Below are 16,018 nucleotides of genomic sequence, written 5' to 3' on the forward strand. Positions count from 1 at the left end.
CCTTGCTGTTGGCTGGTCTAAACTGTCAATATGCTATAGCAGTGTTCCTCCAGAGGTTGGTAGGGGTTCCTCAAGCCATAGGCAACCACTGACACCCTCAATATTTTTAGCTAGCTTAAGGGGATTTTGGGGGGGGGGGGGGGGGGGTGACCATCTTCTCAATGATCAATATAAGGACCAGTGCCATAACGCCCAAAAATGACCTGGCCAGGAAGAGGAAAGAGAAACCTTTTACTTTCTATTCAATAAATCCTTTTGCTTCCTAGGCAATGCTGAAGACTCTTGGACTGTAAACATGCTCACCGAGGCTCCAGTGGCGCACCACCTAAAAATGACACCGACACAGAAGTCATACATTTAATTTATTTGTTATATACAGCTTGTTCTTCTCCCCCCCCCCCCCCCCAACTCCATAAGTATCACTATATAATAAATATGTTTTATGGTCACAAGACAAAAATACACACGTCTATCTACCCCCACCGGTCTGGAGGGTCTCGATTCCACTTACCCTGCAAGAGCATGTCCTAGAAGCAAATCCCCCACTTCTGTTTTAGTGGCAAAAAAAAAAAAAAAAATACCCCAAAAGCCTCGACTGAGGGAACAAGCAAGCTCATTGATGAAGACTGGAGCCAAAAAAGAGCAACTTCATTCTGTCCGATGGTCTGGACACTTCCTCCAGAGCGAACAGATGGAGCGCAAACCCTACCGCCATCTTGATCATAAATAGAAATGTAAACATCGAAATACAGAACCTGCCGGCGGTAAGTTGCCATGATCTGTTTTTGTGAGGAAAAGCTGGTTGAAGGGCCCCAGAATATTGCACTGTGTGTGGGCAGAATGAAGGTAGAAGGACTAGATAACACAACATCCCCGGTAAACGTTGGACCCCCATTCCTAGGACGTTTTCTACCATACCACCATCGTTCTTCTAGGCCGGTGATGGCGAACCTTGGCACCCCAGATGTTTTGGAACTACATTTCCCATGATGCTCAACTACACTCCAGAGTGCATGAGCATCATGGGAAATGTAGTTCAAAAACATCTGGGGTGCCGAGGTTCACCATCACTGTTCTAGGCGGTCACATGACCACAAGGATCTAGCGGGTCTACGTATCTCTGTTGCCCCAACAACACCGTTGGGTCCCATAGTGCAGCGATATCATATGCTGGTGTCCAGAGTTCTAGGGTGTTGTCAGGCAACAAAGAGATGGTGCCTACCAAGCCGCAACAACAAAAGCCATAGATTTGTGGTCACATGACCTTTTTTTAGATGACGATTTAGTAGAAAACATGAAGGCAATGGGAGAAGTAACGTTTACAAGGTATGTTGTATAGCCTTTCCTTCCACTTTAAAGCTAAATTCCAGGAATTCGGCTTTGTAAAAAAAAAAATGCAGGAATACAACGAGTCGAGTCTAGCGAGGTGCTTGCCACCTCCACAGAGTTCTATTATTTACATCTGACTGATTTATCGTGCTCCTGGAAGATAGCAGCTCGGGGAGCTCCTAGAAGTTAACTGTTGTCTCAGCTCTTTAAAAATCAGAGTCGCTAGAACTGCTAAGCCCACCTCTTTCTTCCTCATGCCATTCACAGAAGCCTTTGTATTTGTGTGACTACAAAGGCTTCTGTGAATGAGCAGCTGAAGGGAGGGGCAGACCTAGCTTCTCTCCTCTCACAGCCAAAGTGTATCCTCCAGTAGTGCAATGAACCCGTCCATAAAAGCAACAGAGATGTCCCCAGGGGGCATGCACCTAATTGGACTTAACCCATAGTGTGCCTACAATTTTGAAAAGATGCTGAAATCTTGGAATGCAGCTTCAAGGTTGACTTACCAAAGGGTCATTGTGTTTAATTAATCTTTATTGGATCAAACACCCCAATCACATACCAACATTTTTATTGCTCTTCTATGTGATTGGCCGAATACAGATATGCCTGGCTATAAGTAACAATCACATCAAGGCATCGATTATTGGACCACGGTCACCATTTCCTGAATTGTGTACAACACAAAAAGATAACTTTAAAGAGGAACTGGTCATATTGTCCATTTAACCCACCATACTCATTAACCCCCTCCCTGCAACAATGCAGATTGGCCTGAGCAGCCAATCACCAGCCCTGAAACGGTCACATGGGGGGCAGTATTGTCAGCCACCCAGGTGAGCTCGGACACCAAAAGGTAAACCAGGGTGGGCTCCTACTGGAGGAAGGAGATGAGGGAGTGCAGATAGGCAATATGGCTGGGCCTCTAGGTAAGGGGGAACATGTGACTTCCTCAAACCCAGGCCCAAAACAGTCAGCCGAGGGGTGCAGGGATGCCCTCAACCCAGGTGAGTTTAGACACTGGCCTTTGCCCAGGGAGGGCTCCTGCTGCAGGAAGATGAAGGAGGAGGACAGATAGGCAATATGGCTGGGCCTCCAGGTATGGGGTAACATGCGACTCCTCAAACCCAGGGCCAAAACTGTCAATTATGGGGGCAGGGATGTCCTCCACCCAGGTAAGCTCAGACACTGGAGTTTACCGAAGGTGGGATCCTTCTGTAGGAAGAAGATGGGAAATGCAGATAGGCAATATGGCTGGGGCTCTAGGTAAGGGGGAACATGTGACTGACTTCCTCAATCCCCAGGCCTGAACGGTCACCTGTGGGGGGGGGGGGGGGGGGGGGGGGGGGGGCAGGGATGCCCTCAACCCAGGTGAGTTTAGACACTGGCCTTTGCCCAGGGTGGGCTCCTGCTGCAGGAAGATGAAGGAGGAGGGCAGATAGGCAATATGGCTGGGCCTCCAGGTATGGGGCAACATGCGCCTTCCTCAAACCCCAGGGCCAAAACTGTCACTTGTGGGGGCAGTGATGTCCTCCACCTCGATAAGCTCAGACACTGGAGCTTACCAAGGGTGGGATCCTGCTGCAGGACGGAGATGAAGGCGTGTGGATATGCAATATGGCTTGGCCTCCAGGTAAGGAGGAACATGCGACTTCTTCAATCCCCAGGGCTGAACTGGTCACCTGTGGGGGGGCAGGTATGCCCTCAACCCAGGCGAGCGCAGACACTGGAATTTGCCCAGGGTGAGCTCCTGCTGCAGGAAGGAGATGAGGGAGTGTGGAATATGGCTGGGCCTCCAGGTAAGGGGGAACATGCGACTTCCTCAATCCCCAGGGCCGAAATGGTCACCCGTGGGGGCAGGTATGCCCTCAACCCAGGTGAGCGCAGACACTGGAATTTGCCCAGGGTGGGGCTCCTGTTGGAGGAAGGAGAGCGTGGGTGAGTGAGTATACCTTACTGGTGTGTGGGTGGGGCTATCAGCAGCCCTGTATGGGCAAAAAGGGACAGTGTCTCTTTAAGAGAAAAAAAAAAAAACACAGAAACACAATGCAATATAATCACTTGTGCATAAAAATTGACATCAGGTTGCAGTCACCCAATAGATACAACATTCTTCGATGTAATGATAACAAAGCAGCCTATCCCTTCCCCAACCTCATCCATATTTTAGGACTTCGATCTTCCGTGAGCTCAGCTTGTCTGAACAGTTCATCGGACATTTAGTAGATCGTACACTTAGATTGTAAGCTCTGTGGCCAAATTACTCCTTTAGTAAATAAACCTCCCTTCTGAAAGCTCAAAGCTGATTGGTAGCACAGAATATTGGCCTCACTTTAGTGCTGCGTCTTGTATATGAAACGTTCGATCGACATTTTATCATCTTCAGATATGAAAGTTACAAACGGCTCCTTATGGCTGGTCACGTTCCATACGTGATTGGAAAAACAATGTGACGTGTGTACGAATGTCCAAAACAAAAATGGATGAGGACGTAAAAAAAAAAATTGCTAGAGGAAACGTACCAGGGAGAACATACAGGCTGCCATTGCTGAACCTCTCTATTGAAAATGCCAGCTTCCTGGCTGTCACACATTCCAATGACTCGCTTAGCACAGGTACCCAGATCAGGAATTTTGACTTAGCCCGGACTAACCTGTTAGAAACATGTATATATTTGCCCATTTTAAGCCCGCTCTAGTCATGTGAGACCGTGCGTCAGCCAGGGTGGCTGCAGGGAAGAGGAGAGAGCGCTCGACAATGGCTGGCAATGCCTGGGAGCAGTGACATCACCCATAGGCTTACTATGGCTCATCTGTTGGCTCTAGGAGAGAGGAGGCAGTACTGACAACAGATGAGCCATAGTAAGCCTATGGGTGATGTCACTGCTCCCAGGCATTGCCAGCCATTGTCGAGCGCTCTCTCCTCTTCCCTGCAGCTGCCGTTGGCTGACACATGGGAACTGGATCATGTGACCAGACCAGAGTGTCAACCAGTGATGCTCTAGGAGAGAGGAGGCAGTACTGACATCACTGGTTGACACTCTGGTCCGGGTCACATGATCCAGTTCCCATGTGTCAGCCAACGGCAGCTGCAGGGGAGAGGATGGAGCAGGGACTATGGATGGGCCTAAGAGTGATGCCACCGCTTCCAGGCTTTACCGGCGGTTGTCAGCGCTCCCTTCTCTCTATCCTCTGGTCTGGTCACTTGATCCGGCACCCATGTGTCAGCCAGCGGCAGCTGCAGGGGAGATGAAGGAGCAGTGACAATGGATGGGCCAAATTAGCCTAAGGGTGATGTCACTGCTCCCAGGCTTTACCAGCTGCTGTCAGCACACCCTTTCCTAGAGCCATCACTGGTTGGCACTCGGGTGCGGTCACATGATCCAGCTCCCATGTGTCAGCCAGTGGTGACTGCAGGGGAGAGGAGAGAGCAGCAACAACTGACAGGCCATAGGCACTTAAGGGTGATATTACCACTTATGGATGAGGTCATTGCTCCCAGGCTTTACCATCTTTTGTCAGAACTCCCTCCTTTCTCCTAGAACCATTGCTGGCTGACACTCGGGTCCGGTCATCTGACCCAGCTCCCACGTGTCAGCCAGTGGTGACTGCAGGGGAGAGGAGGGAGCAGCGACAATGGACAGGCCATAGGAGCTGAAGGGCGATATCACCACTTATGGATAATGTCATTGCTCCCAGGCTTTACCAGCTCTTTTCAGAACACCCTACTCTTCCCTAGAGCCAATGCTGGCCGACACTCTGGTCCGGTCACCTGATCCAGCTCCCATGTGTCAGCCAGTGGTGGCTGCAGGGAAGAAGCGGAGCGAGTGGCGACAAAAAGGAGCTTAAGGGTGATATCCCCACCACCAGGCTTTACCAGCTGTTGTCAAGTGCTCTCTCCCATGCAGCCGCTACTGGCTGACACAGGGGGGAATCACCTGACCAGGTCGGAGTGGGCTGAAAATAGGTAGGTGTACAGATCTTAATTTCAGGTTTGTTAGAAAGAAGTCGGCAAAGCAGGAAGTGAAGTCGCCGGCAAAGCAGGAAGTGAAGTCGCCGGCAAAGCAGGAAGTGAAGTCGCCGGCAAAGCAGGAAGTGAAGTCGCCGGCAAAGCAGGGAAGTGAAGTCGCCGGCAAAGCAGGAAGTGAAGTCGCCGGCAAAGCAGGAAGTGAAGTCGCCGGCAAAGCAGGAAGTGAAGTCGTCGGCAATGCAGGAAGTGAAGTCAAAATTCCTGATCTGGATAGGTGTTGAGGTTGGAGAGTCAGAACACATGAAAAACGCTCTTTCCTCATCCCCTGCAGCACCACTAGCTGAAACAGAGGAGCAAGATGACATGACCCGACTGGAGCAGGCCAAAAATAGGTAAAATACATAACTTTTTTTTTTTTTTTTACACAGCTTGGTGAGCATAGGGGTTTGGGGGGGGCATTTTCAAGATTAGTTGGGTTTAGCCTGGAATTCTACTTTAAAGCCCCACTCCGGGTAAAACTTTAACTCTAAAACCCCCTTTTCCCCACCCCGCCACTGTTTCCGGTTCCAAAGTACCACTGATCTAATGCTGCAAATCTGCTTGTCCCTTGCACTGACGTCAAACCGCTTTAGCCAATAGGAAGTGTTGACGTCATGGAGGCTGTGGCATGGAAACCAGTAGAAGGTCCCCAACCCAACATACCCAAGTCCCCTTGTCCAGGACCCTTGCTGTTCTCGTTTCCGGTTGCAGGGGACCACAAATCCAATGCTGCAAATCTGCTTGTCCCTTGCATTGACGTCAATCCTCTTTAGCCAATAGTTCACATCACAAAGGCAGTGGCATGGAACCAGAAGAAATACCCCCCCCACCCAACAGAGGAAGAGTGCAGGAGACTTAGCAGACGATCAGGCAGAGGGGGTGAGCGGGAGGGGACCATTATCCAGGAGAGAGGGGTTATACTTGCGTTTTCCAGATGCCTTCAGGCAGGTCACATCACTGCAGAGTCCTACTCCAGGCTGAAAGGTCCTTATTAACACAAAAACAGTGATGTAGGACCAAACCACTCGGAGGATTGCTTGGCAGTTTGCAGTTTTCTGGAGCCACTAAAATTGCAGTTATCTTGTCATCAGCCGATGGGATTCCACCAGCATCACTCACAGTAGATTCCACAACCCTCTGGACTGATTGAATGACTCAGAAAATCTCGTAGCCAAGAAGAGGTACTGCTGAATGAGATTTATTTTATATGGCACCGGGGGGGGGGGGGGGGGGGAAGGGTTTATAAAATACTAATTTGGCCCGGAGGGAGGTAACTAGCACTGGCCCGGAGTTGAGCAATTAAAGTGTTGAAGGTGGTAACTGGCACTTGCAAAAAAACAGGTTGGCAGCGGTCGCCTCCATGTTTCCCTTAGTACGTTTCCTAGGTGTGGGCAGCTGTAGGACTAAACTACTTGGAGGACTGCATTTTTTTGGAGCCACTAAAATTGCAGCTGTGGAGATCTCTTGTCGTCAGCTGATGGGATTCCACCAGCACCACTCACAGTAGAGTCCTCAGTCTTCTGGACTGATTGCATGACTGAGGACATCTTGTGTTCAAGAAAAGGTACTGCTGGAGATGGCTTGAGATTTTTTTTTTAACTGCTACCTGGGGGGGGCCAAAATAAAAAATTAAAATTTGCCCCGGAGTTGAGCATTTAAAGTGTTGAAGGTGGGTAACTAGCACTTCCAAAGAAAATAGGTTGGCAGTCCATATTTCCCTTAGTACGTTTCCTAGGTGTGGGCAGCTGTAGGACTAAACTACTTGAAGAATTGCTGGGCGGTTTGCAGTTTTTCCTGGTGCCACAAAAATTGCAGCTACCGAGTTCTCTTGTCATCAGCAAGCGATTGCGCCTTGCCAGTCAAAATACTCGTGTGCGGTGCTTCTATACACAAGCAGAGCGATTATCTAATGATAACTGCAGACCCTCCACCAACTGGTGGGTCCATTTTTTTTTTTTTTGTCCACCTGCATCTCACCCAACAACCCCCGATATAGTTTAGCCCGGCGGTACAGCCTATCTTGTACATTAAAAAGCACAACGTGGGCACCACAGCTACCACGATATAACCTGTACACGATCCCCCTGCATGCGGGCGCCCTCAGGGTGCCTGGAATGATAAACAGTGGAGTGTGAGATGGCGTCACGAGGAAGGAGAGACAGACAGGAACACGATGACAGTGACACAGACAGTGCAGGAATGGAGCGGGGGGGAGGGGAGGGAGGTCAAGGGGGAGGGGCTTGCATGAACACCGCAGGGGCAGAAGTAGGAATGAGTTGCACAACACACGGTCCCCTCGGATTTCCCCCAAACAGCCCGATAATGCAACAACGTCACAATGATACGTTTTACAGAGCGGCCGCAGTCTCTGGCGGTGCGGAGGACTGTCTGAACTCCGAAAGGGGGAGGAAGAGTCCCAGCGGCGGCGGCGGCAGCAGCAGAAGTGGCAGTTAAAACTGAACCCAGCTAGAAGACTGCGGAGCCTGAGAGGACAGACTGCTGGATAGAAAAGAGGCAAAGCAAGAGTAAATCATTCCGAGAACAGAACAAGCAAAGAGCATTACAAGGCATAACACAGAACTAGGCTCTGATGGAAGCTTCCCTTCTCACACCCATGTGACCCAATACCTCAAAGTCCATGTATACCCCAATATTGACCTTCCATTATTTGCTCTTTTAAAGCAGATCTTTACCCTCCTTCTCCCCCCCCAAAAAAAAAAAAAAAGGGGGGGGGAGAAGGGCAGCGTGCCCCCCCCTAAGCATAGGCAAATGATGTGCAGTCCTCCCTTTGCCTCCTGTGTTATGCAAGTTGCATATGCCAGGATAGAAGGGGGTAGGGCACACCTTCAGGAGGCATCTTCTGTTTGTGAAATAACGTACTGATCCTGTCAGAAATCCAGGGAGCCGATAACTTCCTGTGCCCCCAACTCTGAGAGCTACAGAACCCCCCAACCCCTATAGACATGTAGCAAGAGGTGTCCAGGTCTTAATGAAGATACTTTGCATTTTAAGGTAAAAAACCTACATGCAGATTCTGGAGTCTCAGAGGCAGAGAATGTATTGAATTACAATTAAAAAGGCAACAAAAGAAAAAGTTTGTTTTAGTAGAGTGGAGAGGGATTAGAACCTCTGTCAGTTTTTACTGCTGTCTGCGCCCGTTAGGGAAATTCTCCCCCTCTCATTTGTCCCGTTTACTATTACAAGATTATTGAAAGTAAAAGAAAAATCCCATATTTTAGGTTGTCCCCAGAAAGGGGGGAAAATCTTCCAATGGGGACACTAGCTATGGGGACAACCAGGGATTTTCTAACTTTGTAGGGATTTCTTTAGTTCCGGTTTGGGAGATTTCCCTTCACTTCCTGTCCCGGAGCCAAAACGGGACACAGAAGGCAAAAAATAAACTGACAGGAATTATAACCCTCCCTTACTCTGTCCAAGATCTTATGTTACAGCCTTTATTCCAAAATGGATTATTCATGATAGTTCTCAAAATTCTACAAACAACCCCCCCCCCCCCCCCATCCCCCAAAATGACAACATGAGAGGAGTTTGTTTGAAATCTTTGCAAATGTATTAAAAATAGGAATAAAATCCCATGTACACGAGTATCACCGGCTCCTCCCACGTACACAAGCATCACCGGCTCCTCCCACGTACACAAGCATCACCGGCTCCTCCCACGTACACAAGCATCACCGGCTCCTCCCACGTACACAAGCATCACCGGCTCCTCCCACGTACACAAGCATCACCGGCTCCTCCCACGTACACAAGCATCACCGGCTCCTCCCACGTACACAAGCATCACCGGCTCCTCCCACGTACACAAGCATCACAGGCTCCTCCCATGACACTCACCACTGATCTCAGGTTCCTCCTGTTTCCACTGATCATCCTTAAGATGTTTCTACAACCTGATTGGAGGTCACCTGTGGTAAATTCAGTTGACTGGACATGATTTGGAAAGGCACACACCTGTCTATAGAAGGTCCCACAGGTAACAGTGCATGTCAGAGCACAAACCAAGCTATGAAGTCCAAGGAATTGTCTGTAGACCTCGGAGACAGGATTGTATGGAGGCACAGATCGGGGGAAGGGCACAGAAATATTTCTGCAGCTTTGAAGGTCCCAATGAGCACAGTGACCTCCATCCATGAATGGAAGAAGTTTGGAACCACCAGGACTCTTCCTAGTGTGGGCCGCCCAACCAAACTGAGTGATCGGGGGGAGAAGGGCCTTAGTCAGGGAGGTGACCAAGAACCCAATGGTCACTCTGACAGAGCTCCAATGTTTCTCTGTAGAGAGAGGAGAACCTTCCAGAAGAACAACCATCTCTGCAGCCCTCCACCAATCAGGCCTGTATGGTAGAGGGGCCAGACAGAAGACACTCCTTAGTAAAAGGCACATGACAGCCCACCTGGAGTTTTCCAAAAGACACCTGAAAGACTCTCAGACCATGAGAAACAAAATTCTCTGGTCTGATGAAACAAATATTGAACTCTTTGGCCTGAATGGCAAGCATCATGTCTGGAGGAAACCAGGCCCGCTCATCACCCGACCAATACTATCCCTACTGTGAAGCATGGTGGTGGCAGCATCATCCTATGGGGATGTTTTTCAGCGGCAGGAACTAGGATATTAGTCAGGATGGAGGAAAAGATGAATGCAGCAATGTACCAAGACCTCCTTGATGAAAACCTGCTGCAGAGCATTCTGGACCTCAGACTGGGGTAAAGGTTCATCTTCCAACAGGACAACCACCCTGAGCACACAGCCAAGATAACAAAGGAGCGGCTACGGGACAACTATGGATGTCTTTGAGTGGTCCAGCCAGAGCCCAGACTTCAACCCGATTGAACATCTCTGGAGAGATCTGAATATGGCTGTGCACCGACCCTCCCCATCCAACCTGATGGAGCTTGGGAGGTCCTGCAAAGAAGAATGGGAGAAACTACCCGAAATAGGTGTGCCGAGCTTGTAGCATCATACTCAGAAAGACAATTGAATAAAAGTATTGAGCAAAGGCTGCGACGCTCACGCCCACGGGGAGGAGCCTGCGACCCTCACGCCCACGGGGAGGAGCCTGCGACCCTCACGCCCACGGGGAGGAGCCTGCGACCCTCACGCCCACGGGGAGGAGCCTGCGACCCTCACGCCCACGGGGAGGAGCCTGCGACCCTCACGCCCATAGGATTTTATTCCTTTTTTTTCTTATTTTTAATAGATTTACAAAGATTTCAAACAAACTTCTCTCACGTCGTCATTATGGGGGATGGTTTGTAGAATTTTGGAGGAAAATTATGAATTTAATCCATTTTGGAATAAGGCTGTAACATAACAAAATGTGGAAAAGTGAAGCGCTGTGAATACTTTCCGGATGCACTGTACATTGAGCTCAGCGTAGATTTGTGGCATCCCTCTGTGTCATAATGATGTGACCTCCATGCACATGTGCGGGAGTGACGTCATCGTGGGCTGGCCCTTCAAGCAGCTGAACAAAATCGAACTCAGAAGGAAGGTCAGACGCCTTTAACCAGAGGGAGCACTGAGGGCACATTGCTGGGGGGCATCATAGGAGAGGCAAGTCTGCCCTAATGTTACAATACGTAGTGCATACATTATGGCATAAAAGCTCCTGGGGGAGGGGGGGGGCCCCATTTAATAAAAAATTTGCGTAGTTTAATTCAGCTTTAAATCTGGATCGGACGTCAATGGTGTGCGACTTCCTGCTTTTCAGCTGACCTCGCTTCTACTGCTGATGAGAAGGAGGAGAGGCGTTTGTAGTCCTAGGGTACGGCGGGTGCTGTCACCCTAGGACAGGAAGTGACTGATTGGCAGGGTCACCAGGTAAAAAATAAAAATAAAATTTAAATAAAAACCACAACGAATGCAGCCCAAGGACTGGTAAGCTGCAATTGATAACATTTTTGGGGGGTTCCGATACGCTTTGATGATCAGGTTTGAGTTTTCTGGCTCAGAACTAGAATGAACTACATGGGTCAGAGAACGGCAGCTTCCATCAGATCATCTTTCTTTCCAAAGTTGTTTTGCTTCAGGAGGAGGTCCCCTTTAAAAGAGCAGAGAGGAGTTTCCACTATTAGACCCCTTTCACACCAGGGGGTTTTGCAGGCGCTATAGCGTTAGAAATAGCGCCTGCAAAACGCCCTAAAGAAGCTGCACCATTGTTTCTAGTGTGAAAGCCCAGAGGGCTTTCACACTACAGCGGTGCGCTGGCAGGACGTCAGAAAAAAGTCCTGCCAGCAGCTCCTCCACCGCTGCTCCCCATTGAAATCAATGGGGCAGCGCTGTAATCCCGCCGGCAAAACGCCGCTATTGCGGCGTATTGCCGGCGGTTTTAACCCTTTCGCGGCCGCTAGCGGGGGTAAAAGCGCCCCGCTAGCGGCCGAAATGCGCCGCAAATCCGGCGGTAAAACGCCGCTAAAAATTTAGCGGCGTTTTACCGCCCACGCTATCAGCGGTGTGAAAGGGGTCTAAAAGAATATGTGAACCCAACACTTCATATTCCTGCAGCACCCGTGTACTGGTATGAGACAGTCTTCCCGTTCTTTGTTTTGCTTCCTTTGTGTGAAATCCCCGGTGTTCCTGCCAGTCCTGCCGCTGGTTCCCCCATTTAAAAAAAAAAAAAAAAAAAAAAAAAAAAAAAAAAAAACTCACCACGCCAGGCATGAGAGCACAGAGTGGTCAGTTCTCTAATTGTGCTAGGAACTCAGCCTGCTCTCCCCCAATGATCGCGCTTGTCCTGACCCCCCCCCCCCCTTACATACAGCCGTTCAGTGAGCCGTTTTTCCCTCACCCCAGCTCTTATGTAGCTGGGAAGAGAGGGAGTGTGTGTGTGTATGTGTGTGTGTATGTGTGTGTGTATGTGTGTGTGTATGTGTGTGTGTATGTGTGTGTATATATATATATATATATATATATATATATATATATATATATATATAATAAAAATAAATGTAAAAAATAAAAAGTATTTACATTTTATCATATTTAGAAATAAATGTTGCTTTTCATTACTATTACTGAATAGGTTGTTTTGCAAGGTGATCGTTTACAATCACTTTGATTAATTTCATAAACAGGTCTTCCCTTTCCCTCCACAGACTGAGTGGTATCTGCACTCCAGTAGCCCCCCACATGTGACAGCATATTGCAGGTGAATGGTCCTCTTTAAGAGATATCAGGGGGTCTATTAGACCTCCCACCATCACCTATACACCCCACTGAAGCTGATCAGGCACAGATCGTGTTTTATCAGCTTCATCCCCATACAGTGCTGCTGGGTAATGACAGTTGTGAAGGCTTCTGGGTTCAATCACTAGGGGGGGGATTAAGGAATGGATGTTCGCTGAGCTCCCTCCATTCTACCCGGCAACACCCGCAGATAGGAAAGCGGAGTCTGAGATAGATAAAAGGAAGGGCGGTAAGTTCCGGAGACTGTGGAATGGAAATCACTTCTATCACAATGCCAGCAAATCGGCTTGACAAGAACACACGACTCCCGGGTGATGCAGAAGCCAGGAGTGTGTAAAAGCCGGTGCTACCGCCTTATGTCTGTGGCAGTTACAAGGGTTGAGCAGGATATAAAATGAATTTTGCGTCATGTGCAAAAGCAAAGAGATTACACTCACCTCTCCGGTGGCCGTGTCCTCCTTCCTCCCTTCTATACTCAGGTTGGAGCCTCCATAAGACTCCTTAATGTTCAATACTTCAAGGAATGATGGATGCCGGTGTCCCCTGCTGCATGCCATGGTTCCATCCTCCGACTGTTGTGCCCTGCAGTGACTTAGGGGGTCTGAGGACTGAACCATGATGCGTAGTGGGGGCGGGGGGCACAAACACTACTAGAACAGGGCTCGACAAACCCCGGGCGCCAGGTCGCATTTGCAACTAGAATTCGTGTCCTGGCGCAACACAGCTGGGGTATCCTGTCTCCGTGTGGACCCCGAACTCCGCCATGTGATTGCATCGGGCCGCGCCAGCCAGTAATTGAGGCAGCTTTGCGGCCTTCTAAAGTCTTTCCGTAGTCTGGTGCCATCTTGTCGTGGATGTTGAAATTACAACCCATCCAATAATGCTAATCCTAATGGAGCTTGGGAGTGGTGGCTGGTAAATAGCTTTTTTTACTTTAAAAAATAAAAGGTATTATGAAAAAAAAAAAAAAAAAAAAAAAAAAAAAAAAATATATATATATATATATATATATATATATATATATATATATATATATATATATATATATATATATATATATATATATATATATATATATATATATATATATATATATATATATATATATATATATATATATATTTTTTTTTTTTTTTCATAATACCTTTTATTTTTTAAAGTAAAAAAAAATTAATTAATGAAAAAAAAATTATTATTTGTAATCCTACCTGCTTGGCCCCTTTCACAAGGGCTGTCTGATCAGGTTCACCTGTCAGTTTTTCAGGCGGACCTGATCGAACCCTTAGCAGGGATGTGGCAGTAAATAAGCGGGAATATGGCGGAAATAAAAAGTCACATTCTATTGTTAACCACTTCGTGCCCGCACTATAGACGAAAGACGTCTACAGCGTGGACACCAATTGCCGGGAGGGCGTCCCTGGACATCCTCCCGTTTACTTCCCCTCTGCACGCCGCCATGGGGGCGCATCGGGGAAGTTCTGCGTTGGCCGTGTCCCTTGGATACAGCCAGTCACAGATCATGCTAAATGGCCAATCACAGCGGCCATTTAGCACTCAAGCGGTGTGTCCAATGAGAGGTGATCTCATATATGGGGGGCTATCTTCCCTCACTCGTCTCCATGTCAGGCCAGGGACAGGTCCAGATCGTCGACACGGACCTGGCTCCTAGATTCCAAGCAAAATTTGTCAACCCCTGTATTAGAAGTGTGAAACGCTGAGGTCTGTGGATGCTGCAGGGCTAGGGAGAGGGAGAGGGAGAGGCCTGTATAATGCTTCTTCTACTGCAGGGAACCTTCAGTCCGGCTCTTTTGTAACTGACAGGGTCCCTTTAAAACCTCAATGTGTATACAGCCGTGGGCAAAAGTTTTGAGAATGACACAAATATTAATTTTCACAAAGTCTGCTGTTTTTATGACGGCAATTTGCATATGCGCTAGAATGTTATGAAGAGCGATCAGATGAATTGCAATTTAATTGCTAACGCCCCTCTTTGCCATGAAAATTTGAATATAATATAATTTATTTACACACACACACACACACACACACACACACACACTTGATTCATACTTACCTAGGTGAGTGAATGCTGCATCTGTCGCCCCGGCGCCTCAAACATTGAGAACCGGTGCAATCAAACCTCACAGATCGCTCGGTTCTCAGGTTTTCCCAAGCAGAGAGCTGGTAACAGTCAGCAGCTCTCTGCTCTGTCTCCCCCCCCCATATGCTTACTGGAGCACTGGGCTGTGGAGGGGGTGGGAGCAGCTGGCTCAGGCTCTCCCAAGAGGCTGAGCCGGGTGCCGGTCCAGGCATGTGGAACGGCTCTGTGACCTCAGCCCTCTGTCTGCTGAAAACTGGTCACAGGGGTGCCGAATGAACTGCACTCCTGTGAGCCACAGGAGAAGTACAGCCAAACCAGCTTTCCCCCGTACTTCTCCTTTAAAAAAAAAAAAAAAAAAAAAAAAAACCACAAACACAACACCACACATATTTCCAACAAATTTCAGCCCGGCCACAAAAAGGACCGGCTGACATGTCAGCAATTCTTACATTAAAACACAGGTGTTAGCGTTGACGAGGACAAGGCTGGAAATCACTATGTTAAGCCGATTCAGGCTGGGTTCACACTGGTACGACATGACTGTCACCCCAACCTTGCCCTGCAACATCCATCCAACTTGAATGAACAAGATAAGATTTTGATCCGACTTTGAGATCGTACGACTTGTCCACGACTTTGACCAATCAAAACAATCCCAGTGTGACAAATTCCTTTTACTGCTGCTGTAATCACAATGTCGGATTGTCAGGACGAGGATCCAACTTCAGCGATATTCAATGGGCTGAAGTAGGACCAAAGAAGTGCAGGAACCTTTTTCAAAGTCGGACCAGTTAAGAGGTCACTCATAGGGAACCATTGATTTACACAGGTCCCAAAGTTGGAGCGTGTGTCACACCAGTGTAAACCCAGCCTCAGAATAATTGACTGGAAGCTTTAAAAAGAGGGTGGTGCTTGAAATCATTGTTGTTCCTCTGCTAAACATGGTTACCTGCAAGGAAACACGTGCAGTCATTATTGCTTTGTACAAAAAGGGGATTCACAGGCAAGGATATTGCTGCTACTAAGATTAAACCTAAATTAACCATTTATGGGATCATGAAGAACTTCAAAAAGGAGAGGAGGTTCAATTGTCGTGAAGAAAGCTTCAGGGCACCCAAGAAAGTCCAGCAAGTGCCAGGACAGTTGATTCAGCTGCGGGATTGGAGGCACCACCAGTGCAGAGCTTGCTCAGGAATGGCAACAGGAAGGTGTGAAGATATCGGCACGTACAGTGAGGAGAAGACTTTTGGAGGACGGTCTGGTGTCAAGAAGGGCAGCCAAGAAGCCGCTTCTCTCCAGGAAAATCATCAGGGACAGACTGATATTCTACAAAAGGATTGGACTGCTGAGGACTGGAGGAAAGTCATT

At 48.3% G+C, this 16,018-nt stretch overlaps 1 protein-coding gene across 3 annotated transcripts in view; it reads right to left on the bottom strand.

The window, feature by feature from the left end:
* Positions 1-212: 212 nt before the first annotated feature.
* The window catches only part of NECAP1 (NECAP endocytosis associated 1), a 55,316-nt gene continuing 39,510 nt past the window's right edge, over positions 213-16,018 (bottom strand). Inside the window, exon 8 of one of the 3 annotated variants that reach the window (XM_077467149.1) lies at positions 213-325. In XM_077467149.1, the coding sequence (XP_077323275.1) occupies positions 232-325 (94 nt within the window). In that variant the 3' untranslated portion in view covers positions 213-231. Of the gene's footprint in view, positions 326-5,756; positions 7,837-16,018 lie in introns of those variants that run through there. The other 2 variants (XM_077467148.1, XM_077467147.1) reach the window with 2 other exon arrangements.

The sequence above is a fragment of the Lithobates pipiens genome, unplaced genomic scaffold (genome assembly GCF_037356315.1).
Source record: "Lithobates pipiens isolate NorthernLeopardFrog02 unplaced genomic scaffold, aLitPip1_a1.2 Scaffold_47, whole genome shotgun sequence".
In the NCBI taxonomy this organism is placed as follows: domain Eukaryota; kingdom Metazoa; phylum Chordata; class Amphibia; order Anura; family Ranidae; genus Lithobates; species Lithobates pipiens.